Source organism: Salvia miltiorrhiza, chromosome 8, assembly GCF_028751815.1.
Source record: "Salvia miltiorrhiza cultivar Shanhuang (shh) chromosome 8, IMPLAD_Smil_shh, whole genome shotgun sequence".
Lineage (NCBI taxonomy): Eukaryota > Viridiplantae > Streptophyta > Magnoliopsida > Lamiales > Lamiaceae > Salvia > Salvia miltiorrhiza.
The window spans coordinates 6,361,336-6,387,797 of record NC_080394.1 but is presented as its reverse complement, the minus strand read 5'-3'; the positions used below and the strand labels follow the sequence as shown (position 1 = coordinate 6,387,797).

Genomic DNA, 26,462 nt, shown 5'->3' with positions numbered 1-26,462 from the left:
GTACGATCACTCCATCACCATAACATAAAGGGACGATTTCATAATTCTTGGTTTGTGAAGATGCATCGTTTACGTTCTCCATTTTATTTTTGATTGTTGAGAGATAGTTGTTCATGTATGCATAAATTTTTGAGAAAAGGGGAGCCGTTGTGGACTTTGTGGTCCTTTCATATTGCTCAGATTGAATCGAAAGTTAAATTTATATTGCATGTCACTCGAGTTGCACCATTTTTTCTCCTGAGATAGGTCTAATTTCAAACCCTGATTCGAGCATAAGGATTACGACATGCTTGAATGATCAGAAAAAAAAAGGGGACATAAAATAATTCACATGTTGGAGAGAAAGAAATCAATTCTTTTTTTTTTGTTCACAAAATAAAATTAATTTTACTTTTTCAATCATCACATCATACCTTATCTTGTATATTTAATTATAAATTGTATTTTTATTTTACTTTTTAATTGATAATATATTTTTATTTTATTTTTTATACTAATACTATTTTTTTACAAATTTTACTTACAATAATTTTAATAATTTTATTAAAATTCGCATTCACCCTTGAGAGACTTCTTTTCATAGACGATGAGAATAACACAAGCAACAAAAATAGCGAAAGAAAACAAGATGACTTCGCCCGGACCCGAAACGGACACCAATAGTAGTAAAAAAAAAAGGACCCACTTATGCCGGGAACTCGGGAGCTGAGGCCAGCAAATTTGGCGGCAAAAGCTTCAAAATCCACGCTCTCCTCCGCCTAGGGTTTTTCTCTTCCCTGAAAATTACTCGTCATTTCCTCGTGCTGGAATTCCCCAAAATTTGCTCAATCTTCGCTTGGGGCTAGCTCCGACTGCGCCACGCCAACAATTGAACAGTTTGCAGGCGCGAGAATCACACGCGCACGCTCGTACCTCCATGTAATTGGGGTTTTGCCGCCGCTCCCGACGATTACGGTCATGGAAGTCGGAACCCAGAAGTCGCCGGTCATCAGGCCGATAAACAAATGCGTTGTCCACCGAATCTGTGCCGGACAAGTGATATTAGACCTCTCCTCCGCTGTGAAGGAGCTCGTCGAGAACAGCCTCGATGCCGGCGCCACCAGCGTCGAGATTGCGCTGAAGGAGTATGGCCTCGAGTCCTTTCAAGTCATCGACAACGGCGCCGGCATCTCCTCCCAGAATTTCAAAGTAAATCGATTTTGTACTGGATTTTGCTTTCCTAGGAAAAAAAGTAGTATTAAAATTAGGACATTGTTTGGGGTATCGATATTATGTCGAGTAATGTTACCGTGCATCTGAGGTGATGTAAGGTGTTTTTCACATTGAAAATCTGTTAAGAGTAACGCACGAATTTTCAAGAACATGTTAATTTATGTGTGTTTTTGCGGATTTCTTTGCATTTTCCCCTAGAGGCAGACAGCAAAATTGTTTTACTTAATAAAATTATCACTTTGAAACCTCAAGTCCAAAATGAGTCTAGTTACTTCACCCCCTTTGAATTGCTATTGATAGGTTCTGGCACTAAAGCACCATACATCCAAGCTCTTGGATTTTCCAGACCTCCAATCATTAACGACTTTCGGATTTAGAGGGGAGGCATTGAGTTCACTTTGTTCATTAGGGGAGTTGACTGTGGAGACACGGACAATTGATGATGTTGTTGCAACACACCTGACATTTAATCACATGGGTGTTATGACAGCTGAGAGGAAAACTGCACGTCAAGTAGGTACAACGGTTACTGTCAAGAATTTGTTTTCCAGTCTTCCTGTGAGGAGCAAAGAATTCCGTAGAAATATTCGGAAGGAATATGGAAAATTAATCAGCTTGTTAAACGTGAGTCTTCTTGCTTTCATTTATCTATTCCGTGGTTCATTGCGATTTCTCATTTAGGTGCTACTGGCCAGTGGGTTCTCTAGATTGACCATGTTTATCTATGACTATACTTTTGGGCTGGATGTTGCTTTTATTAAGTGTTTTTTTAAGTTGACATAAATGAGCAGCATTTATTTCATTGGTAAGAATTTGTTCCTGTTCATTTGTATATGTTAGGAATCAGAAGGTTCAATTATTTCACCATTTTCTATTTGTGTAGAATGTAATATCTATATCTCAAACGCCTGCATGGTTGTTGTGAATTTGGTTTTCAGGCCTATGCTGTAATTGCTAAAGGAGTTAGAATAGTTTGCACCAATACCACTGGAAAAAATTCAAGGTCTGTAGTGCTGAAGACCCAGGGCAATGGGTCCCTTAAAGAGAATATCATTATGGTGTTTGGCTCAAGTACTTTTTCTTGTTTAGAGCCTCTGACACTTAACATATCAGATAGTTGCATGGTTGATGGGTTTGTATCCAGGCCCGGATATGGAAGTGGGCGGAATTTAGGGGATCGGCAATTCTTCTTTGTTAATGGTCGTCCAGTTGATATGCCCAAAGTTGGCAAGCTTGTTAACGAGTTATATAGAGGTGCTAATTCTAGACAATATCCAATTGTCATTATGAACTTTTCTGTGCCCACTCGAGCATATGATGTAAATGTTACTCCCGATAAAAGGAAAATATTTTTCTCTGATGAAACTTCCATATTGAAATCCTTAAGAGAAGCTTTGGGGAAGTTTTATTCTTCAGATGAGGCAAGTTATTCAGTTAACAGAGTGGACGAACTTAATGAGAGCGACCATGGATATGTCACGCCTTCAAAGCAATTATTGCCTGACAGCAGTGTGGTTCCTGAGGAAATAGAAGATGAATTATACACAAAAAGTGGCGGTATCCCACCCACAGTTACAGATAACCTAAGAGAATTGTCCAGCGAGGAGATGAAACAGACTAGTGGAGGGATACCACCCAGAGTACATGGTCATGAGAAGAGCAACTTTTCTGTAACACCTGATAAGCAAATTATGGATTCTGTAGCTGACAAAATAGATAAACATACTTATCTACAGTCTACATCGACCAAGAAAGGTAGTCCTTGCTGTGAAAAGTTACTTGGGCGCTCAAGCACTGTACAGATGTCACTCAACAAATTTGTAACTGTAAATAAGAGGAAGCATGAAAGTGTTGAAACTGCGCTATCTGAAATCCCACTGCTTAGAAGTGAACCTAGTGCAGCTAGACTAAGATTGGGCAGCTCTTTGAAGCGCACTCCATCTCCAAGCTCTCCAGGAAATTTCATTGAAATAGATGACTACAATAATATCAATGAGACTCTCCCGGTCAAAATTTCAAGTACCGATAGCGTCTTTCATGAATCAGATAAGAGTGTTCTACTTCCTTGTGGGGACAGAAACCTAAGTGTCGGCAGGAATGATGGTGATACAAGCGTTCTGTTAGTTTGTTCAGAGAAGAAGCAAAATAGAGCTAATGAGGTGCATAATCCTCTGTATCCCTCTCCAATCAAATTTACGTGGTGGTAATTTCTTGTAATTATGGATAAAGAGAATTCATGCTCTGCATAAGTTCTCAAACTAAACATGTCATGCTGAATTTGTTGAAGAACTTGGGTATTTTTCTTATAAAGGTTTTTTAAAGAATTTGTTGAACATGTTGGATAAAGAGAACACATACTCTGAATAAGTTCTCAAGTATTTGACAATCAATTATACTTTATGATTGATAAATGAAATTGCAGGAGCAGAGAGCTCAAGTGAGTGTTCTGGATGATGATTCTGTACCAACAACTGCTTCAGTTAGTGCAAATTCTCAATGTATACCTCTTGACCTTCCAGATGCCGACACTCCATTACAATCTTTAGGTCCATCAACGAATGCTCCAGTGGTTTGCTCTGGTTCAAAGGTCGGTTTCACATTGCAGTTTAGCTTTGATGATTTGATGTCGAGGAGGAAGAAGAGGCTGTCAAGACTCAAATATATCAGCCATACATCTGGAAGTATAAAGTCACTAGGGTATATAGGAAGTTAATTCAAGTTAACTCATATAACGTTCAACGATGCTGAAAACTATAACTGGACATTTTGCAGTTAACTCATCTGTCTTTTTTTCTCTAGGGGTTTTGATGCAGCTTCACTCGAGCTTGCCGAAGGAGTAACTGAGGAGGGCAAGGCCAAAGCCTTAGCTGCTGCTACCAATGAGCTGGAAAGACTATTTAAGAAAGAAGACTTTAAACACATGAAGGTCTCTACATGAATGATCCCATAACATTTACCATCATCAGTACTTGTTCAAGCCTTACTTGATTCAATACCAGCCAGAAAGATATATGTTCTCATCTCACTAATTTCCATCTTCACCTGCAGGTGATTGGACAATTTAACCTCGGGTTTATTATTGGAAAAATAGATCAGGACCTTTTCATTGTGGATCAGGTAATTTTCTTCTCTGTAAGAGTGACTCAATAAACAAGTGCAATTGTTTATTTGAACAATCAAGGTTGTTTGGTTTACTGTGCCTTTGCATCAGCATGCTGCAGATGAAAAATACAACTATGAGCGTCTGTCACAAACAACCGTTTTGAACCAACAACCTTTACTCCGGTAAGGCGCTTGGTCAATAATCTGGAAATTGAATTGGCACACATTGATTCGATTACGTGTCAGTGTCATGCCCATTAAGACGATATTGAGATTTTAAGTTATTGAAACATAACTGTGAAAAATTATGCCATGAATAAGATGCTAAGAAGTCTACCCTTTTTATTTGAGTTTGGTAGATGATGTTTTGATTGTAATACTTGTAATACTAGTCGTGTTCTGCTTTCCCCTGCCTTCCTTATTCTTGCTTATTTCTTTTGCTTTTTCTTTTCTTCTTGTATCAGCTGCTTCTGACTGTGTACATGTCACCTACACAACCTATTCCTGTATTTGTTACTGCTTTCTAGAACTCATGTTTTAAATTTTACACTAGTATATTTGATTTGTGCAATGCCTTTCACTTTGTTATGCGTAACATTCTAAGAGAGGTTCCCATATCTTTTCCTATCAGGCCATTAAGAATGGAGTTAGCTCCTGAAGAAGAGATAGTCATCTCCATGTACATGGATATCTTCAGGTGTTAGTTCTCTACTTACTTTGCCTTGCTTTATGTTCTTGTGTGGGTTCTTTAGCTCATAGATCATGCTTACAGTATTGTAAGCTGGGGCCAGACTTTGCATGTCTATCAGTTTTGAGATATTCGTAATTTACCGACATCTAAATAGCGAATGAGCTGATTTTTGTGTGTTTTTTAATGCTGTAGATTTGATAGCGCTAGTAAGATTCTTTGAGCTTCTTGTTCTGCATTATTATTATTATTTGGAGAATTCCATGTCACTAGCATTTTAGGCTTTCTAGTGCAAACTAATACTGGAGCTTTACATTCCACATTCTGGTTCCTTTATTCCAGATTATCTTTTTATGTTGACTTGTTTGCTCTCTGGCAGTAGTGAATATCCGATGTGGCTTGCCATTGATAAGATTTCTCAATTATCAGGAAAAATGGCTTCTCATTGGAGGAAGATGATCAGGCTCCTTGTGGACATCGTTTTGTACTAAAAGCGGTTCCTTTCAGCAAAAATATAACTTTTGGGGTTGCAGGTAATAGTGAAGTCTTCTATGTACAGTCTTTACATTTTGCTGTAGCCTTTTGCTTCCATGTTATGTGGATTATGGATTCCTTTTTCAAAAGGTTTGAAGGTGCGGTTGCTTTCCTCTTTGTTTTGCATTCACTAGTGGTCTGCTATAAGAAAAATTCTCCAATTCAATTGCATTATCTCTTAATAGAAATAAGTTTGAGCATTGTAGTTCCCATAAGGCAGCCAAGCTTGTGTTGAGTTAAATATTGTGGTTTGGTTTGATACAGATATCAAGGATCTTATTTCGATTCTGTCGGACAGTGATGGAGAATGCGTGATGATTGGGAGTTACCGATCAGACAGCAGTGATTCAGTTTGCCCCCCCAGATTACGTGCGATGCTAGCTTCACGTGCTTGCAGGTCGTCTGTTATGATCGGAGATTCATTGGGGAGGAACGACATGTACAAGGTATTCAATCTAGAAATCATTTGTGTGGATTCAACTACTCTTACCAAACCATATAGGTATTTTTCTCTTGCATGTTTTGATGAGTGATTACATGCTTCATTCAGATCTTACAACATCTGGCGACCCTCAAATCTCCTTGGAACTGTCCACACGGCAGACCAACAATGCGTCACTTGGTCGACTTGACAACTCTGCATAGAAACACAGACGACGAAGAGATGGAGCTGTGACGTACGACGTAGAAGCACAGACGACGAAGAGATGGAGCTGTGGAGTCCGACATTTAAATTACTACACTTCTTCCCCATTTTGTCACTGTTTGTAAATTAAGAAATTATGTTGTTCCAACATATAGTATTGGAGGAGGAAAATTTTAATTTCAGAAAAGTTAAAGCATGAAAGCAATAGAAGAAGTGTTGGCAAGGTGTGATAGTATTGTCTATGTTAGCTGATGAAGAAAACAACATTTGGGGTTGGGATACTACTACATTTAGATGGACAAAACAAAAGGGTGCTTCCTTTTCCCGTTGCCTAAATTTTAGTCATCAATTGGGTGATTCAATTACTTATATGTACACATAAAAATCCAAATCATACAAATGTTTGATCATGAGTTATTAACTCATAAACTTATTCTTTTCACATTTCACTTATAATATTTGTATTGAAAATACTAATTAAACTTGTTTGTTGTAAGAATTCTAGATTTTAAAAATACCGACATTTTTTATTTTGGTGAGATGATTAATACTAGTTCATTGATGATTAGTCCCTTAATTGACACTTATGGTTTATACAATTGTTACCAATTTATTCGTACGATTATACCATTTTCCTTTTCACAATAGTGCTATCTGTTCATTGATGTAAAGGTTTAACTATATTTTGATAATTTTCAAAAGGCGCAAAAAAAAAGAAGAGGTAACTAATCACTTAAATTTTTAAATGAAAATAGGGTAAATAAATATTTTTTTTATGTCTGAAATTTATTTATTTATTCACCAAATAAAAAGTAAATTAATCTTTGTAAAATTAAGGTAAATTGCATTTAGAAATTCAAAATCAATACCGACGTAACATAGTAAATTCAAAATTAATTGCTACTAGTCATAGGTCTAGAATTTGAAAGTATTAGGAAAAGGGTTCGGGCTTGCTGTTCTCCATTACTTCTTCCTCCTTCACCATAGCTGTCACTCGTCACACAGAAGAGCGAGAGAGAGACAAGAAGGGGAGAGAGGGAGAGTTCCAAAGGATCTACTGCTCTAGTCCGCCATTTTTATAACCGCTCGCCATCGTTCGTAGCTTTGGTTTGTTTGCGCGACTCGCTATTGTTAACTTTGATTTATATCAGTAATTCGCTCTGTTTTTCTTTTCCCCCTTTTTTGTGTGGTTCTGCGAGTTTCTTGGAGAATTTAGAATGCGCACCACCTTCTAATGACGCTGTTATCTCGTCTATTTTGCAGTTATATTTATCATTGCGAGAAAGAACGAAAGAAGATGGTAAGTCTTGCAGATTTAGGGTTTATGTTGTTTTGGGGGTTTTGGTTGTTGACTATAGTTTGGTTGATTTATTTGGTAATTTTGCAGCTTCCGCTTTCGTTGCTCAAGTCCGCACAAGGGCACCCTATGGTACAATTTTGCCATAACTCTCAATTTTGTTCTGTATTGTTTTCTTTTCAATTATTAGAGAAGTTTCATGAGTTTCAGCCACTGTTATAGCTACATTACGTTTGTGTGTGTATTATGTAAACTAATGAAATTGTATTCATCACCTTAAAATAAGACTGCTGGTGCAAACATTATGGAACAAAGTTGGACTGAGTTTTGGTTTCTAATTTGTTTAATAGTTGGTAGAACTGAAAAATGGGGAGACATACAACGGTCACCTGGTTAACTGCGACACTTGGATGAACATCCATCTCCGTGAAGTTATCTGCACCTCAAAGGTACATGTCTCAAGTCTTTCCTTGGTGTACTACTATGTTTCATAAGTAATCTAATTATGCAGTTGAATGGTTTCAATCATATGTAGGATGGAGATAGGTTTTGGCGAATGCCAGAGTGCTATGTTAGGGGTAATACAATCAAGTATCTCAGAGTTCCGGATGAGGTATTCTTTAATGCATCATGTTCATTGAAAATAATGTTTCCTATCTGTGGTTGGCTTACTGAGTTCATCACTATTTCCATGGATGCAAGTTGTGAGGCTATTGTAGTTTTGCCCAGCTGCTTCCCGTTGATGTCAATTGATGCCAATGGTCTTCCATTTAGTTGGGAACTTCCGAACAGCCCATTATCAGTTCTTAAAGTTTCTGAATTATTGGTCGAAAACTTTCTTTTGGCTATTGCTTTACCTTATGATTGTTTCCATACCAACTGGAGCTTATGTTTTGGGATGTCAATGGGTTCCCTCTCTATTTTCAAGGCTATTGATGAGATATCTGACAGGAGTAACTAAGTAGCCTTTAGACAGATCCATGCATATGCAAGCCTGATTAGTAGAGTAGCTAAAATATGAAGCATTATTATCCCCCTTCCTAATAATTGTTATCAATTGATCAGTCACATAATTTTTTAGTATGTTCATGAATGTTGCTTGCATGCTTTATATACACGCATGTATTATATATATAAATAGGTTTTCCTGGAAGTTATTCTAACTTTGATTAATTTGACTCATTTTCAGGTGATTGATAAAGTTCAAGAAGAGACAAAAAGCCGTTCTGGTAATTCTTCGTGATTCAGCTTTTATTAAATTTATTTATGTAGTGAAAGATTCATATTTAATTAGGATAGTCATAAAGCAGCTCTGGTAATGCCTCTGTGAGCTATGCAATGTAAAGAGTCCACATTCTAGGATTTTTCTGTGGCATCACACCTTACATTTTGCAAGGATGTGTCTGACTCACTATTTTGCATGTAAAATGGTTACCATTTTTGTGTTTTCTTTCTTTTCCCAGACATAGTAGATATAGCTCAACTTGTAATCTTTTATTTAGTTTGACTATATTTTCCTCACTCAAACCTAATCTACATGTTATGTGATTTCACAGACAGAAGGCCACCTGGAGTGGGGCGTGGAAGAGGAAGAGGAGGTAGAGAAGAAGGCTCTAAAGCAAAAGGTGTGGGCCGTGGTTTGGAGGATGGAGGAGGCCGGGGTGCAGGTGCTGGTCGAGGCAGGGGTGGAGCTGGAGGAAGGGCTGCTGGAAACAGAGGTCTGTCTTTAACTCTATGTTTTGTTTTCACTTATGATTTCATGGACTTACAACAAGGTTTGATGATGCACTGATTGCTTTGCTTATTTTGTGACAGGTGGTGGTCGAGGCCGATGAAGTTGCCAGATCACTCCAGTCTGAAGTGTGTGTGGTCGTACTATTTTTTTTAGACCACTTGCTACTTGTGACGGGACATTGTCTTTCAACCGTAATAGATTTTTATTTCCAGTTCAATTTCTCGAACGAGCTATTATGTATTAAGCCTGCCCGAGCAATATGCGTTGGTTTTACTATTTTGTTTGTAGCTTGGTTTTACGATGTTAATCTCAGTATTACCAGCCCAAGTACGTGGATTTTCTGTGATTCTATATTTTGATCTGGATGGTTACTATTTAGGATAACAGTTTCATACATAAAATGCTTGTATTTGATTCGTTGTTCATTTGATTCGTTGTTCATGTTGTTGTGACCGTAGATGAAAATAAATAAAAAAATTCATTTCGTTGCACCCTAATCTTCCCATAAACAGGATTCATAAAACATTACAACACATACATTTGACATTAGAAAAAAGTGCAACTTTTAGTAAGGACTATGTCTTTTCCTGTGGGTTTTATGCGATTTCTCGACCAATGTACTAGATACCCAGGAGCGGTTCATCTCCGGAGATTCATCAGATAACCAGCAACACATGCGACCGTCTTCGCCTCCTGTCCATCCAAAAATGCCTCGACTATTTGTTTTGCCAGGCACGCTGGACATGGGCAACACGCTCCTCACAATACCTGTATGGCCGCCTTGAAACACAGCCTCTGCAGATCCAATCGTCTTTGTGCTTCCAAGTGTTACAGGGAAGTACCCAAAGGTGCCTGCATTTGTACCTCCGATAACCCATAGGCGATCCTCCTCAAGTGAATAATGACAGTCAACAAAGTAGTCAACCTGCCGTCAAGTAGATGATAATTTAGATAACAATCAACTAGTAGAGATTTTGTTCCACTCAATATAGTTAGTAACAAAACAAAAATGGTAAAACTCATACTTGATCTAGTGTCCAGCTCTCGGATGCTAATGCTCGTGCATTATCAAAGTTTGCCTCAGTTCTCGATTCATTCCAATCCCAGACACTAAGCAGGCATTAAAAGTAAGAAATTGCTGTAGAAATTTGTATGCAATCATATCTAGTGGCATAAGGCCATTGCATAGCATGTACCTCAAAGTTTCAATATGCGTTAAGCACCACAATTTATCATTTGCCTGGCCACAGAATCCCACTTTTCCAATTGAAGTTCCCACATTGAACACCTTTCATAATGGATATGGAAAGTATGAGTTAAAAATGTAAACAACCTTCAAATATACTAACACATGACTTAAGTACAGCAAATGAGATGGCCTAACACCAAGTCAATCGAGACAAAGTAGGTTACTAACATGCATAGCAGAAATGAAGAAAGTTAACAAGTAAGCATGCAGAATAAGTAACAGAAACTAAAGATGATTATCTCACTTACTGACACCATGTGGTCATCATCATTTATTTCTCCACTGGTGTCAAACAGACACATTAATCCATCAACAGAAGCAGAAAGAAGCTTGTTTTGATGCCCTGGGACAAAGTGGACCTGCAGGTGTTGCCTATCTTAAGTGAGAAGTCCATAGAAATATTGCCAAAAAAATTAACACTCGCTACCCCAAATTCAAATCAGAGAGAGAGCAGAAGCAGCATTCCAAAACATACAAAGGGCCTAGAAATTCAAGTTTCACCTGCCAGAAAGCATATTTTACACTGTCCTATCTGAAAAGCAATGTGGCAGTCGATAACTTAGTTCCCACAAATTCTTTTACGATGTTTTCTCCACATTCCATTCAAGGAAAGGAAGAAAATGCCAGTACACAGAAGGTTAGAAAATCACAGGTTAATCTTCTCCTGGATGGAAATTAGCATAGATGTGGCTATAATCTGATCAAAGTTATCCATGCTTCTATTCCCCAGTAGAGTCCGAAGCACGTAATCGTTTATGGACACTGCTCAGTTCATCTTTATCAAGCCAGTCTGCGTATTAGTGATAGACAGATTGCTGGTGTTCTTTCCTCCTCTAACTCTCTCCCTTTCCTTTGACGGAAAAATCTAGGTCAAGCTGCTACATCATTTATTTGTGTTTTATTACCTGCTACTTCTGCCTGGTCAAGAAAGCAAATGCATAAAATCACCTGAGTAACGTCTTCCATGTGAGATTCCTCCAAGCATGCAGTCTGTTTCATTGTCCTCCAATCCCATACAAGAATCTGGATTTAGCCAAGCAGTGAATAGCAACGAATATTCAGTATATGAATAAAGGAAAAACACCATAAGCAATACTATCAACCTCCTTGATCGACAAATTCAAGTAAAAATCATTTATTTATTTAAGAAAATAAAAGTCGGATGGGACCAGTCTAGCTAGTAAACCACACATAACTTGACATAAACATATGAACTGATTACTAAGATGTTTATACTTTCCAGGATGATGTTACTATATACATTACACACGCCCTTCGAATCTCTACAAGGATAATACCTGAGAATTACATCCTGCTGCAATGAGATTACCATCAGCCCCGCCAAATGAAAAGCTAAATACCTCCTCAGACGGGCCTGCGCTTATGCAAGCCACCTGCATTGCAGACCACATTGTTACAGTCCCAAACCAAAAGGTGTACTTGACCAAAATGATGTGCGGTGAACATTTAGCATGCTATCACAGAAATCCCCTTCAAAAAATAAAACATTTAACCACAGAAACCCTTAGTTTCGCATAGAAGCTGATATCGCACTGTTCTAGGCAACGAGTTAGCTATTAAAAAATTATTATTCAAAAGAAACAACGCTCATTTCACCGTCAGTAAAATTAGAAAATGCATCCGAAGATTGCGAGACCGTTATAAACCTGCTGAAAAGACCTGGAATCCCAAGCTCTGATCGTAGAATCGGACGAACAGGAATATAAAACGTGCGGAGACGACGGTCCTGCGAAGGAAATCTTATTGATCGTTGAAGAATGACCACTGCATTCACCAAGGTACTGTCCCGTCTGCGGCGAGTATAACTTCACCGCATTCGTAGAAAGCGAGACAGCAATCGACGTCCAATCGTCTCTGAGAAATTCAATTCAAACGATTCTCTTAGCAACTTCAAACAATAGTTAGTAAATAGCAGGAAGAAATTTGTAAAGGAAGAAATTGAGGCGATAATCGTACTTGGCAACAATTTCGAAGACGTAATCATCACCGAAGTTGGTTTGTATTGAGTTTTTTAGCCCAAATCTCTTGAAATTGCTTGGACTAGGAGTTGGAGTTTTCTCTTCTATCTCCATTTCTTCTGCAATTTCCATGCTCTCTTTTTTTCGCTTTCGTGTTCTGTTCCGCCTGGGTGGTTTTTCGTTGGAGCTAGGGTTTTTGCGGAGATTGGAATGGATTGTTTTATCATACATCACCATTTTTTTTTCCTTTTCTAAACAATAAATAAAATTGCTTTGATTTCTTTTTTTTTTTTGTTCCTTTTTAGAGAAAACTAATTATGATTTCTTAACTCCCCATGGTCATTCCAAGCATCAAGTTGCGTTTTTTTATTTATTTTTAAGATCAATAATAGTTTCCATTTTACGTCATACACTAAGCATTTAAAAAATTATAAGCTAAATTAGGAGACATTTATTCTCTTCTTCATGTTGGGAGGCATTTTTTTTAAAATTAACCAAAATAGATAAAAATAATAAAATTAATTTCTTACTTTTAAATTTGAAAAATGGTTGCTTCTAGATATAAAATCGTTGATATTGGAACTAATTATATTTAATTCGTCTCATTAAATGAGTAGACCTGAAGAAATTCTAGTCTCAATAGTAAATTTACTCGATCAATATCTGATCGACTATGCAAAATAGCAAAATAATGATCAGAAGAATAACCATCCCCAATGACTAATTTGTATCTCACTATCTGAAGGTATCCATATTATTATTTATTTATTTTTTGAGGAAAAAGTTAACTATATTATTAATTCACAAAATTTCTCCTCTCAAAAAAATTCACAAAATTTCAAATTATTCGTCACCATTCAAGTAAGCTCTACAAATCCAGACATTGGATTTGAATGCATCCGACTTTGAAATAGCATCCATCAATTTATACATTCTAAGTCAAGTTACGTTGCAACAACACAAAGATGAATTCATACAAACACAAATTGCCCGGCTAATCCAAAAATACATTTCCCTCATGAAGCTTCTCCGGGAGCTGCATCGTCAACCTTCTCTTCTTCGGGCTGCTTCACCTCTGCAAATCAACATACTACATATTTATTACTCCACCACAGAAAACCAATTTGATCTCACCTCACCTTTGGATAACTAATCTTAAAGATGCAGCAACTATTTATTACTATTCATTGTATTACTTATCTTACTATTATTAACAAGTTCATTTCCAAACATGGATATCAAACAAGTGCTTAAGAGTGATGTTGGTATGGAATTGTGATCCCTTGCACCATAACCAAAATGCAGACTACTCCCTAAAGACCCTAGATACATTTACCAATTCAATGCAGCAACAAACATGTATAAAACCAGTTCCTCATTTTGGGTATATATACACAGTTCAAACACTACCTTCATTGTCACTCTCCTCATACTCATCCCCCACGGTATCATCACCAAGACCCATGTCACCAAATTTCTGTACAACAAAACCAAATTAATTTACATTAGAGCTTCATAGAATAAATTCTTTATGATACCAACAAGTAGATAAAACCTACCGAGAAATCCATTCCGCCCAAATCAAGATCGCCAGCTCCTCCTCCTGAACAAGTTGCAACAAACATTATCACTATCTTTTGATACATGTCAAAACTCGTAAAATACCCAAGCGGAAAGAAGATAATTGTACCTATCTCGTCATCTTCATCTACCCACTTATCCCAGTCTACTTTCACATAATGTATCTTTTCATCTCCACGTAATAATTTCTTCCACCATTTGTTTTCAGCTTTCTCCAAGACACAGAATATGTTCCTCACACCAATGCTTATTTTGCTCTCCTGAAAAATGCAACTTCAAATTAGATGGTCACATTTGCAGATCATCCAAATATAAGAAAAAAACTAAATAGCAAAATTGATCCCACTTTGGCAAAAAGATTACAACATTTTCTACCATTAAGGAGGCAATCCCATCATCTTACTAACTTAGCTAAAGAGCCAGAACAGTGCTATAATTTTGTTATAAGTCAACTGAAGGAGCACGCCGGAACATATTGCCACACTTCAGGCACATTTTGTTTTCAAATTTGTGATCGTAAAGCAAGACATCAGTTCTCTTTCCTGAGAAAGCTTGGGCAGTATATCTACATCTACTTCAAAGGAATTTCAGGGTTTCAACTAACCAAGTATGTCTCCTCAATTCAGAGTACATAACAAGACTTCTCACCATTTGGAAAAAGAGAAAGGAGCAGTGGCAAAAGCATCTCACCTCTACATTGATTTTATCAAGAAGATCTAGTTTGAGCTCATAAAGATTGTTGTCTGTCCCAGCAGAGGCTGAAAACGTGAATGTTCCATTTGGGTCAACATTGACCTTAGGATTCTTAGCATCTGGAAGCACCACGGTAAGAAACACCTTATCCTCCCGTTCAGCCCACTTCACTTCAGGATGCCGGCTGCACAACAGAAAATATAGTAAAATTTCCATCTTGATTCCATAAGGAGGTGTTTACTTGATAGATTAAAAGAGTAAGACTAATCCCTTATTTACTAGAATGAAAAAATTGCAACTTTGGATATCCCAAGTCGTTGATTATTATCATTTGAGCTAGTTTGCTTGATTCATATCCCATTGAAAAGTTGAAATTGAAAAAATCCTAATTTTGAGGATAAAAATACTCAATAATGCATCATACAACGCCCATACCGGAGTAAGAACTATTACTAGTAACAACTAACAACCCTGGTAAAGCCTAGAGAGTAGAAAGTTGATGAATCACTGCAATGAAGAGGGGGGAAATAGAGATGCTATCTTTGTCTAGCCTAAGGGATCGGAAAAGGCACGTACTCAATCAACCAAGTCAATGAGATAACTCCAGCAGTTAAATACAATTTTCAGTTATAAACAAGTGTTAGCATATTTTCTGGTAACAACTAACAAGCAAACACAAGGATTCAATATGATTGGAAATCAAGCCACTACAACTAAAGCAAACTGGCAACAATTTGAAAGACCTTGCCAATTGAATATTGAAAATTAACACAAAATTCAACTAACTTCATCCAAATACAATCAATAATTACTATCGGAAAAATATAAGTAGAGCACAAACAATCCTGAGAGTATTAAGTTCATTAAGCAAGCATTCTTCAATATGCTTCAGACGGAAAGTATTACCTCATTTTCAACTTCCAAATAGGATTAGGGATAGAGTTAGAAACTTAAGAGAGTAAACAACAATACAAAATGGTAGACTCCAGAAGCAGAATTGCATTTAAAACCGCCTAAAAAAATTACTGCATTTAAAGAGGTGAATTTTTGCCGGGAAAACAGTTTCCAGAAGGCTCGCGATACTGCTAGAGCCAAAGTACGTATTTGACGAATCTACCCTTTTACTTTTTTCCTTCTTTTTGACTTAAAAAATCTGCTTTTTTTTTGTCTTTTCTTGTAGGAGTATAAGACAAATTTCATCTTTGTCAATCCAATTACCTTTTATTTATATAACAAAAGATTTTATTTTTTTTAATTGGTGATTTTACATATTCTATTTGATCTTATTTTTAATTGGGTCAATTGGAGTGCAATCAGGTTGGATTTTGGGCTCACTTTTTGTGACAATCTAAAAGCCCATAAAGCTCGAGCCACAACACCTAACCTTTTTATCCTACATTCTGTGACACTAACTTATTTTTATTTTCCACTAGTATGCCCGCTCGTGCGATGCACGACCAATGTTGAAATTGAAAGATATTTTATATAAATAAATACATATATTAAATATAATTTAAATATAATAACTTATTTATTTTATATAATTTTTACATCAAATTAAAGATCTTGTCATTATCTTTAATTTAACTTCCATATTGAATATTTTTTTATGAATCAAAGTTTATGATTTTTAAAAGAGAATCAAAATAAAAAAAGAAAAGTGAGGAGAGAGAAATTTTGGTGGGAAAAAGTAACCGTTATACTTCTCTTTTATATATTATATAGATTTTATCACTTTTGTTCTATCGGGCTCTATCCGTATTGTTCTTCCCATTTTTTAGTGTTCGACCATTCAAAATAATAATTCATCTTAGTAGTTAGTACTAGCAGTAATGCGTTATTTGGTTTAACAAAAGAATGACATGATAAATAATACTCCATTTGTCTCGTCAAGTTTGAGCAATTTTTTTCGACAAGGAGTTAATATTTTGTTTATTAAATATAATAAGTGAAAAAAATGAAAAGGTGAATAAAGAAAAAAAAATTATCATATAATGAAAGTGCTCGAGTTTCGCGAAATAATCCAAGGAGCGAGTATTAATTAATTATTAAAATACTTAGCAACATATCTTGCTAGAGTGAGCCCAACCCGGTATAGATTGACGAAAACCCTTCAGATTTCGAAGAGTCCCTAATTTCGGGCTTTTTCAATGCGCTGCTAAAACATTTGCTATAAAAGTCGTTGGTCTTTATTTTTGCAATACATATGTATCTATGTACGGACAAATATTATGCTATATATTTTATAGAGGTGGTTTTGGGTGTAATCGATTGCACTCGCATTCACACCATGACCCGCACTATGACCCGGCATTCTGATTCGAATCGTGTAAATGACACTATTCAGTTATACAAATGACACTGCCTGTAATTTACATTATTCGGTTATACAAATGACACTACGTATAATTAATAGTATAACAATGTAAATGACATTGCATATAATTGACATTATTCGAAAATATAAATGACACTTCCTGTAATTGACACTGTAAGATTGTAAACGATACTATAATATTTTAAATGACACTATAAGGTTGAAAAAAACACTATAATATTGAAATAACACTATAATATTACAAATTATTATTAAGCATTATTTTTATAAATTAGATCAAATCATTGGTTTTGTTCATTAATTCTAAATAATTAATAGAAAGAACAAATCAAGCTATGATTTTATGCAATTTATAAAATTAATAATCTCAATAATAATTTATGAGGTATTAGAATTAAAATAAATATATCAAAAATGCTAACATTAATTAAACGTGAGTGATGCTCACATAGGATACATAGCATAATCTTTTCTTGCACGACGACATAATAGTATATAGATACAAAATTACACTAATTAAAAAAAAGAAAAAGAAAAGGAAAAACAAGTTTTTTTTAAAAAAAAAAAAGGAAAATAAAAAGCTATAAGATTCACTGTCGCTTGCAAACATATATATAAACCCAAATCTACTGTGTCATGCCAAACACCCACTTAAACTTGATGGAGATATCCTACTACTTAGTTATCTATAAGTATGTAACATTTCGTAGTGTAAGCATGTTACATGTTCAATTTAGTAGTAATAAATTAATTAAGCGTCACGTTTGTAGTTTGGTTGTACCCATTTGCAACCTTCGAACGTAACTTTTGCAAAATTGTCATATCTTCCTTGTCAAAAAATTTGTCCAATCTAATTACTTTACAATATATATTTGTACATGATTCCAATTATAATTTACATTCATTTATACATGCATGATCCTATCATCAAATAATTTTTTTTTTTTATCAATTTTTATTAAAATTCGTTTCGTTGCCCTCGAAGTAAATTTTTGAGGGATGGAGGGAATAATATTCACAAGAAAAAAATAAATGACTCAATCTACACTACAAGAAAAGGCATGATTGGCAACAAAATTTAACCACGGTCAATCATTCGTCATTAGGGGTGCATTAGTTCAAGATTTATGTAGATTTTAAAAGTTCGTGGATTTTAAAAGTCTATAGAATTCTCACGGATTCTTCATGATTTTGAATGAATTCTTGGTTGATTTTTAATGAATTAGCAAGAATTTGGCGTGATATTTTCGGACTTGAAATCCACAAACCCAGCGAGTGCAGGAATTAAACGAGCACTAGATCCATTTCCAGCGGCCGCTAGGGACCCATGAGCGCTGGATACCCAGCGACCGCTGGGTATCCAGCAAGCGCTGGAGAATTTACATATTTGATCGATCGAGAATTTATGTAGTAGTTTTTATTATGAAAAGCTAAGCTCACTTTCTATGATCGAGAGATTGAGTTTTTTTATTTCATTATAGGGATGGAAAGTGACTGCAGGTCGGCACGTCAATTCAATTCAAAGCCCATAAATTTATTATCAAGAAATAAACTTTATCCAACCCAATACGCAGCAGTGACATTAATTTATGCCAGCGACCCAGCGCTCAGCAATCGCCTAATTCGTGAGCAGCGACCGCTGAGTGCCAGCCGACGCTGGCTTCTTCAGCCGCGTCCGCTGGCATCCAGCGAGCGCTAGAAACTCTCAAGATTTGAATTCTCGTGGTTCGAGCTCGGATTTATTTATGTGTATTTTTTGAATGAAATCCATGGAAATCAGTATAATGTTAAAATCCGTAGATTTTTAAATACACCCAGATTTTCATAGACTTTTAAAAGCCTTGAACGAATACAACTAGATTTTTATAGACTTTTAAAAGTCTTGAGCGAATACACCCAGATTTTCATAGACTTTTAAAAGTCTTGAACGAATACACCCAGATGCAGAAATCTATTAAAGTCTTGAACTAATACACATGTTTATCTTTCTTCATCTCTTCGTTATTCTTCTAGTGTAGATTTTATTTGCTATGTTTAATGAACCCAAAAATTCAAACGAGATTTTAATAAGAAATTGAGCCTCATGTTTTCAGCGATATTTTGTACGCCAATTTTTCAATACAAAAATGTGTAAATGATGCACAACGAAAAAAGTTGGTGGTGTGTAACATTTTGTTGTTTGCTTAGAAATTTGAATAATAGTTATTACTCTCATAATTAGAGAACTGGGACTGCTTTCGACTTAAGCACCAAATTCCATTTAGGAAAACATATGTGATTTCACAAATCACAAGTGCTGCACCATCACATTGAGGATCTTTTTATCTTACAAGGATCAGATTCCAAATCAAGTCCTACAAGAATTTGGAGTTTCAGCCACACATAATGTGTGACATATAATAAGTATGTGTGGCAGTGTACCTACATATAATTAAATATATGTAGGTAAATTTATTGTACAATTCTAAATAATTAATGACATTTAATTATGTGGGGTAAAAAAATTAGTTACATTTTTTGTTTAACTTTTAATATCTTATGCTTAAGTGGAAAATTTAATAAAAATTATTTGCCACACCTAGTTAATGATTACATATTTGTGGTTAATAATACATTTAATTGCAGTTGAAGTCACAAAAGAATCAAAGAATATTAGTCATAACTCTGTGTAAAATTCGAAAGTGAATGCATTATTATTCAGTAATTTATTCTCAAATATCACATGTCATTAAGCGAATGCATTATTATTCAATAATTTTTTAATGATGTTGTATTAGGTGTTTAGGTTAGATTATTGTTACTTAGGGTGCGTTTAGTGTAGTTGTAAAATTTACTTTGGAAAATTATAAATAAAAAAAGATGAGAAAATATTATATTTTTCTCTTTTTTTATCATATGTTTACTAAAAAGAAGAGAAAATGTTGGAAAATATTTTCAACTCCTACCTTAGGATAATATTATTGAACACTAGAGAGAAAATGAGTAAAAATGAGCTGCCCGAAAAATATTTCACCCTGCCCGGATACAATTTTTCATCATAGTAAACATGTGAAAATGATTGAAAATTGGTGAAAATATATTTTTCTCTCATTTTTCATCAAAGTAAACACACCCTTAGTTTAAATTTAGTTAACTTTAGCTATATTATGTTGTTATTGTTAGAGTTATTTTAACTCTAATAATGAATAAACCTTAGTTTTATCTTCTCCATTAATATCAATTTAAGAGAATTAATATTTATTTGATTTTTGAAAACCACAAATCTTAGAGAAGAGGAATTAAATCGATTCAAGGACTTAGTCAAAGATATGGATCGTCTGCTTTGAATAAGAGATGAGGGAGTAAAAGCTTGAAGACTTGTTGGTCTTCCTTGGATTTAGGCAATGTTGGTTAAATCTCTTACCAACATCTAAATTTTGGCTTCAAGTTTAACTTAGAAGACACGTCCACTACCCATGTTCTCAGTCAAGTTTTTCTTGCCCATCAAGCATATATTGAATCTATAAATAGGGGCAAAACTCATTGCATTTGATACCAACCCATATAAGAATATATACAAGTGCAGGAGTTCGAAGCCAATGTTTAAATATCTCATCGGACGGACATCTAGTTCAAATACACCTTGAGTGGGAGACTCGTGTGCCTAACAATTCTTGAGTGGGAGACTCGTTTGTTAGGACTAGTTGATATGTTTGTATGTTTGATATTCATAGTTTAGCTTCTTTAAAATTGATAGGATTAGAAGGGGTTTCTTTTCTTAACAATGTCACTCAATAAGAAGGACTCTATTGAGTGATTTCAAGTATCTTCATTGTAAAATTAATTTTTATAGTGAACATATACTGCAATTAATTAATATTGCAGTATAAAATCATCCATTATGCATACTTTATGTTATGTTACTTTTCTTTTTTTATACAGTAATATTGAGTTGATTGTTTCATCACATCCAATATTTTTGTATATGCGAAAGCAACATTACTTTAAGTTATATTAGGATGAGTTAGTTCAACTTAGAGTTTTGGATTGAATGAATTTATATTATGGTTTATGATAATATTAATTACAACAACACAGTAATTTCAGAGTTTAGAATAATATTAGTATAGTTCTCAAGACGATACCAAGCGGTGCGAACTCCTGCCTTTGAACAATGAGGTCTAGGGTTCAAACCCCACCATTCTCTCACCCAAGTCAAAAATAAAATAAAATAATATTAATATTATAATGACGATCTAATATACAGACTTATGAATCATTCTCCATTCTTACCACATTTGTCCATTCTCATTTGATCTTCTCCCTATATATATATATATATATATATATAATAAAATAAGAATAATATATTAGTATTACTAGTATATATTCATAAAATTTAATTAAAGCTATGTAATTTCCATGTTAAATGCGAAATATATCTCCACCTAACTATCTAGTCGCCCACAAGCCACAAACCTTAATCCTCCCCACCAAATCACCATCCAACCCCCACATGGTAACAGACATACACGTACACATACACGCATTTTCTATAATGTTTATTTTTTGGTTACATAAGTACTACATTACATCATCAAACTACATTTAATGTATTTTGTTGAATATAGGAGTATTTAAATTATAGTATCATATTCATAAATAAAATTAATCTCTTCCTATTTATTAAAATGAATAAATTTTGGGATATTCTATTATTTCTATTATTTAAGCTAATTTTACTTGATTTATATCATAATAAAAAAGATGAAATTACATAAATTTTAATTTTAAAGATAAAAATATTCAATTATGCAAAGTGAACACTTCTATGCATATAACAAAATATTGTATTATCATAAGTGTGCGTGTGTTGGTCAAACGATAGAGTAGTTAATATCTAAGACAAAATATCTTGAGTTTGAGTCTACCATAATATAATCTTTAAATTTCTTTATTTAATACTAAGTCTATTAAAATAAAATACTGTATCATCCATTTTTGTATATACTCAGTAAAAATTGAGATATTAGGTGTACACATACAATAACAGCTCCTGCCATCTAATACCCAAAAAAAAAAAAAAATGCCTCAACAACTACAAGAAAAACAATTAATTCTGACCTGATTTCTCATTTAATAGGTAACTTTATAGTACACTCTTCATCCCTTGAATCCATTTCACCCTTTTCACGCGTTATATATGCTTTGAAAATCAAAACTGACACGTAATTCATTTTACTTTACTTTTAATTTATTATTAGGATTAATTAATTTAAAGAGGTACATAATTTGTTAAGTTTAATTATTTTTTTATATATAAAAATTAAATATTCATAAAAAATATTATTAAAATATGAATATAATAATAAAACACACATAAAATTGTGAAATATTAAATCTCATCTGTACAAATTACAATAACAAGTTGTCAATCCAAAGAACATCAAGTAATTATATATGGGTATTTTGAGGGGAAAGAGTATTAGAACATCAAGTAAGTATATATGGGTCTTTTGAGGGGAAATAATATTTGGAACATTTAATTATATAGAAATTTTGAGGGGAAATAATATTAATTGACTAAAAAAATAGTGTTAATTAAAAATCGAACTTTAAAAAAAAAAAAAAAAAAAACTTTTTTTCATTCTTAAGTTATGAAAAATGGATAGCTTAAGTATGAATTTTCATTTAAAAACTCTCATCGTCAAATCGAACTAATTGAAATATCAAATTCCAAATTAAAAAAAAATATAGTCTCTGTATTCTCTATCAACAATTTTTTTTCCCCTAGTTACACCCTGCTATCATCACATATTTATTGTACCCTACTTTAATTAGTTAGTACTTCACCTGATGATAAAACGAAGAGGCACCGACAAAACATAATTAGGGTTAAGCTATTAATTTTTTTGTTGGGGGATAAATTAACAAGGGTTAAGCTATAATTGATTGAAATTAAGTTAGGCTGATACATACAGTGAAAAGAAATCAAGGTTGCATCATTTAAATTTGATCTCTACTAAATCTACCCCAACATTTAAATGTGAAAGATATATATAGCTCGTGGTCTGCCATGTTACACCCAGGAAAAACGTCCCTCACTCACCAATCGTCACACCTCACAACTTGCTGTTATAGTCTCGCACGTGATTGATCTTCTTCTTTAGGAATTTTTGGTGCACCAACCAAAAACAGAAAAACATAATCTTAATTGAAGTGCCCAAACCCACAAAATACCTAATCAAATTTGTGACCCCTCAAGCAATTTCTAGGAAATTTAGTTAAATCGACGTGGCTGTTGCCCATATGCAATGCATCTGTTTCAAATTTAAAACGATTTGGAATACAATTATTCTTCTATCTGCTTTCTAGCAAAGAAAATTCCATGTCTAGCTGTTATTTTTATTTTGAGATATCAAGTTATTATTAATATTCCTAAATTTTATTATGTAAGTTATATACATGTTTTGATTAATCTTAGTGCCTCACATCCAAAGATTATAGATTCTCTTGTTTTTATTTGAGAAATGAGATATCTGTGATTTAAATTTCAACTTGGCTAGCTGTGCAGATTGTACAATATTTTAATGTTGAAACTATTGTATAATAGAGTGAGATAGTGAAGATCATCTAAGTTGAATATGACAAATTCTCTAACTTTTATACTTATCTTGTTTATTCTGTATTTTACTGCAAATAAAATTTTTTAATTCTCAGGGTCAAACTTCATTAATTTATTGTTGATCCTTTTTTTTAGATTCAATTCATTATTGATCTTTATTCTCTAATACGACACATGATGTCTAGTACTGGAATTAGGTGTGTAAAATGCAATAAATGGGGTTGTGGAAGGTCGCGAAACGAACTATGATTGGTGCTGAAAATATCGCATTTATTGCTGGTTTAGCTTCTTTTTTTTTTGTTTATAGTATAATGATCTAGGAGTCGGATTGTCCTACTTGATTTCTTTATATTGCTATTTTCGATTTGTCTTAGACTCTTACTCTAAAAACAATACTTCTTTCGTCCACAAACGAGTACCTATATTTTTTTAATCCGTCCACCATATGAGTACCCCTTTTTATTTTTAGTAATTGCACCCTACATAACTCACTTACAATAAAAATGGACCCGTTATTCCACTCACACACAATAAATCATTATCTTTTTATTTTGACATTTTGTCTTCTCTCGTTTGTCTTGTCTACATTCTAATTTAGTATCACCGAATCTTGCATGGTTTCTAAACGACTATCCATCATTCCATCTCAATTTTGGCATCTTTAACGACGGCGACGACCACGTACCGTTTTTTTTTTTTTTTTCTTTTTTCAAAAAATAAAATAAAATAAATAATGCTGATTGATCACACCGCTGCAGTTTCCCGTGTCCAATCAAATTCTTCCGACGTCAGCAATGACGAATTTTTTTCCCCGGCATGTATGAGTAATCGGGAGTTGTACATCTATTAACGTACCACTCATACTTCATTCGGTACAACTCAAATCTTACACCGTATAATAAAAAAACACCGTGTACACTACACGGGCGCATAAGTTTGTTTTATGAAAAGGAAATATGGCCTTTATTTATCTTTTTAGCGACGACGAAACTTCGTAAATATTTTAGGTTGATAAATTGGAAGGAGATAGAGTGTATTTTGTTTTTATTATTTTCATCTCATTTTTGTCGTTTTTCTAGAATGAAAAGTACCAAGAAAAAATTTGTTTTACGAGCTTTCATTTTCTACTAGCACCCGTTTCACTTGGATTTCGGTGTACCATTCAAATAATAGTAATTTTTACAATCATTAGAAAACAAAAATTAATACGTGAATATTCGAAAAGATCATTCTTTCTTCGTGTAAGACAACATTTGAGAGGGAATCGAAAAGTATATTTGCCTTGATTTCTACTTTCTAGATGAGTTGTCACGGTCACTACTCACCACTTGCATTTTGTAGGAGAACAAAACAGTTGATCAGACAAAAATAAAGGATTTTATTATTATTAAACAGTTGATCAGACAAAAAAAAAGGATTTATTATTATTATTATTCCAGATAAAGTATGTAAATTATACCTACGAGATAATCCTAAAAGATATACATAGAAAAAAAAAATGAACACAAAACATTTAAAGTAAAGTTGATCACGTTTTATCACTAAATATCAATATTTTTCAAAAAATGTTCCAAATTTCCGTTTTTATTCAAAACTTCAAATTTTTAGCGTCTTTTCAAAAAATATTCACTATAAAAATTCAATGATAGAATGATGAGTTAATTAACCAAATTCTTAAGAGTAAGTCTCTTTTTCACCTCACCTATTATAACGACATCGTTACACTAAGAATCTAGTGAATTGATTCATCATTCCATCATCAAATTTTTCACAATGGGATATTTTTTGAAAAGTATTGAAACTTGATGAATTTTTAAATAAAAAATAAAAATTGAAGACATTTAAAGAAAAACAGTAAAAATTTGGGACATAAAATATAATTAACACTTTAAAATATCAATAAATTTTGAATTTGCGCGACACTCCACCGCAAATTTGTGGACCAGGGTAAAGGGGTTTCACAAACCATTTTTTATAAAATTCAATCATAGGTTGGGTAAATGTCGTGTCAAATTGCAGCGAAATTACACGGAAAGGATGACAAAAAATTAGGAGATTAAAAACAAATAATTAAACGACAAATTAATACAACAACTTTTGCTTACTGTGACACACAATTAAACATGAGATATGTTGTTTACTATCAGATACGTGTCTGTTTCGTGCACCTAATAAAAACAATTTCAACTTTGCCTTCTATAGTGAATGCGGCTATCATAGTTACAACGCAAAATTAAATCATGACCGTGTTCAAAATACTTGGAACGAATTATTTTGGGCCAACAAATCAATATAATATATCAATCATTAAATTATTGACTTTAACACATTTATGATCCCTTTAAGAGAAAAAAGTTTGAGTTGAATAGAATCCGAAGACAATATTGTCTAGGGTCCATTTTTTATTATATTTTACGGCGTGAAGGGCGTTATTATTATTATTTTTTTTCTTTTCTTTTATTTGAGAGTCCGGGTTTGTTGGGATTTGCCTTTATTTAATTTGGGATCTAATATTACTTCACCCCGCTTCAATTATCTTGTTTATAGAAAAAATTATTTTCAAAAAAATAAAATAAAATTGGAGCCCACATCACCTTTTGAATTCTACACCACACCACTTAATAATCTAATTAGAGGTGGATCCAAGATTTATCGAGAGGGGAGCTGAATTCGAAGATATTGAACGGGGATTCGGGGGCAGTAGCTGCCCCCGAGCCAAAATTTTCGGATAGTCTGTACAATTCATTTTTATGTGTAAGTAGAATTTTAATGGATTTAGAATTAAAATTCGATCACCGACTATA

General features: G+C 34.1%; 4 protein-coding genes across 9 annotated transcripts; 2 read left to right on the top strand and 2 right to left on the bottom strand.

The window, feature by feature from the left end:
- The first annotated feature begins 587 nt into the window (after positions 1-587).
- On the top strand, positions 588-6,547 carry LOC131000449 (DNA mismatch repair protein PMS1). 2 transcript variants are annotated; one of them, XM_057926359.1, is made up of 11 exons: positions 588-1,188; positions 1,513-1,836; positions 2,151-3,371; positions 3,635-3,909; positions 4,012-4,138; positions 4,261-4,329; positions 4,424-4,497; positions 4,946-5,011; positions 5,432-5,535; positions 5,801-5,982; positions 6,087-6,547. In XM_057926359.1, exons 1-11 carry the CDS (start codon positions 958-960, stop codon positions 6,210-6,212), a joined length of 2,799 nt encoding a protein of 932 aa, XP_057782342.1. In that variant the 5' UTR covers positions 588-957; the 3' UTR covers positions 6,213-6,547. The 2 variants fall into 2 exon arrangements, with proteins under 2 accessions (XP_057782342.1, XP_057782344.1); XM_057926361.1 differs by lacking the exon at positions 6,087-6,547 and having other exon boundaries at positions 600-1,188; positions 5,835-5,982.
- Positions 6,548-7,024: 477 nt separating this feature from the next.
- On the top strand, positions 7,025-9,631 carry LOC131000447 (sm-like protein LSM4). Of its 4 annotated transcripts, none has more exons than XM_057926358.1 (8): positions 7,025-7,289; positions 7,446-7,482; positions 7,570-7,611; positions 7,830-7,928; positions 8,015-8,092; positions 8,669-8,708; positions 9,036-9,197; positions 9,295-9,631. In XM_057926358.1, the coding sequence occupies exons 2-8, from the start codon at positions 7,480-7,482 to the stop codon at positions 9,312-9,314; spliced, it is 444 nt and encodes a 147-aa protein (XP_057782341.1). In that variant the 5' UTR covers positions 7,025-7,289; positions 7,446-7,479; the 3' UTR covers positions 9,315-9,631. The 4 variants fall into 4 exon arrangements, with proteins under 4 accessions (XP_057782341.1, XP_057782338.1, XP_057782339.1 ...); XM_057926357.1 differs by having other exon boundaries at positions 7,104-7,332; XM_057926355.1 differs by having other exon boundaries at positions 7,090-7,289; positions 9,036-9,631.
- Positions 9,632-9,673: 42 nt separating this feature from the next.
- Positions 9,674-12,776, bottom strand: LOC131000445 (WD repeat-containing protein GTS1). The gene is made up of 8 exons (XM_057926353.1): positions 12,441-12,776; positions 12,131-12,338; positions 11,762-11,857; positions 11,412-11,486; positions 10,712-10,822; positions 10,411-10,502; positions 10,240-10,324; positions 9,674-10,139 (listed from the first exon to the last, which is right to left on the bottom strand). Exons 1-8 carry the CDS (start codon positions 12,677-12,679, stop codon positions 9,780-9,782), a joined length of 1,266 nt encoding a protein of 421 aa, XP_057782336.1. The 5' UTR covers positions 12,680-12,776; the 3' UTR covers positions 9,674-9,779.
- A 475-nt stretch (positions 12,777-13,251) lies between these two features.
- LOC131000446 (uncharacterized protein OsI_027940-like) lies at positions 13,252-15,831 on the bottom strand. 2 transcript variants are annotated; one of them, XR_009093736.1, is made up of 7 exons: positions 15,623-15,830; positions 14,714-14,900; positions 14,133-14,283; positions 14,002-14,045; positions 13,853-13,919; positions 13,358-13,517; positions 13,252-13,310 (listed from the first exon to the last, which is right to left on the bottom strand). XR_009093736.1 is itself a non-coding variant. In XM_057926354.1 (6 exons), exons 1-6 carry the CDS (start codon positions 15,625-15,627, stop codon positions 13,459-13,461), a joined length of 513 nt encoding a protein of 170 aa, XP_057782337.1. In that variant the 5' UTR covers positions 15,628-15,831; the 3' UTR covers positions 13,252-13,458. The 2 variants fall into 2 exon arrangements, 1 of the variants encoding a protein (XP_057782337.1); XM_057926354.1 differs by having other exon boundaries at positions 13,252-13,517; positions 15,623-15,831.
- Positions 15,832-26,462: the final 10,631 nt, after the last annotated feature.

Excerpts from the sequence above, each read along its gene's own strand:
- LOC131000449 (XM_057926359.1), top strand. The coding sequence starts at position 958 with ATGGAAGTCGGAACCCAGAAGTCGCCGGTCATCAGGCCGATAAACAAA. Across the intron at positions 1,189-1,512 it reads TCTCCTCCCAGAATTTCAAA|GTTCTGGCACTAAAGCACCA; the intron begins GTAAATCGATTT and ends TGCTATTGATAG. Across the intron at positions 1,837-2,150 it reads AATTAATCAGCTTGTTAAAC|GCCTATGCTGTAATTGCTAA; the intron begins GTGAGTCTTCTT and ends TTTGGTTTTCAG.
- LOC131000447 (XM_057926355.1), top strand. Across the intron at positions 7,612-7,829 it reads CCGCACAAGGGCACCCTATG|TTGGTAGAACTGAAAAATGG; the intron begins GTACAATTTTGC and ends TTTGTTTAATAG. Across the intron at positions 8,093-8,668 it reads ATCTCAGAGTTCCGGATGAG|GTGATTGATAAAGTTCAAGA; the intron begins GTATTCTTTAAT and ends ACTCATTTTCAG.
- LOC131000445 (XM_057926353.1), bottom strand. The coding sequence starts at position 12,679 with ATGGTGATGTATGATAAAACAATCCATTCCAATCTCCGCAAAAACCCT. Across the intron at positions 12,339-12,440 it reads GTCTTCGAAATTGTTGCCAA|AGACGATTGGACGTCGATTG; the intron begins GTACGATTATCG and ends TGAATTTCTCAG. Across the intron at positions 10,140-10,239 it reads AGAGCTGGACACTAGATCAA|GTTGACTACTTTGTTGACTG; the intron begins GTATGAGTTTTA and ends ACTTGACGGCAG.
- LOC131000446 (XM_057926354.1), bottom strand. Across the intron at positions 14,284-14,713 it reads TTGATAAAATCAATGTAGAG|GAGAGCAAAATAAGCATTGG; the intron begins GTGAGATGCTTT and ends TGCATTTTTCAG. Across the intron at positions 14,046-14,132 it reads AGATGAAGATGACGAGATAG|GAGGAGGAGCTGGCGATCTT; the intron begins GTACAATTATCT and ends CAACTTGTTCAG.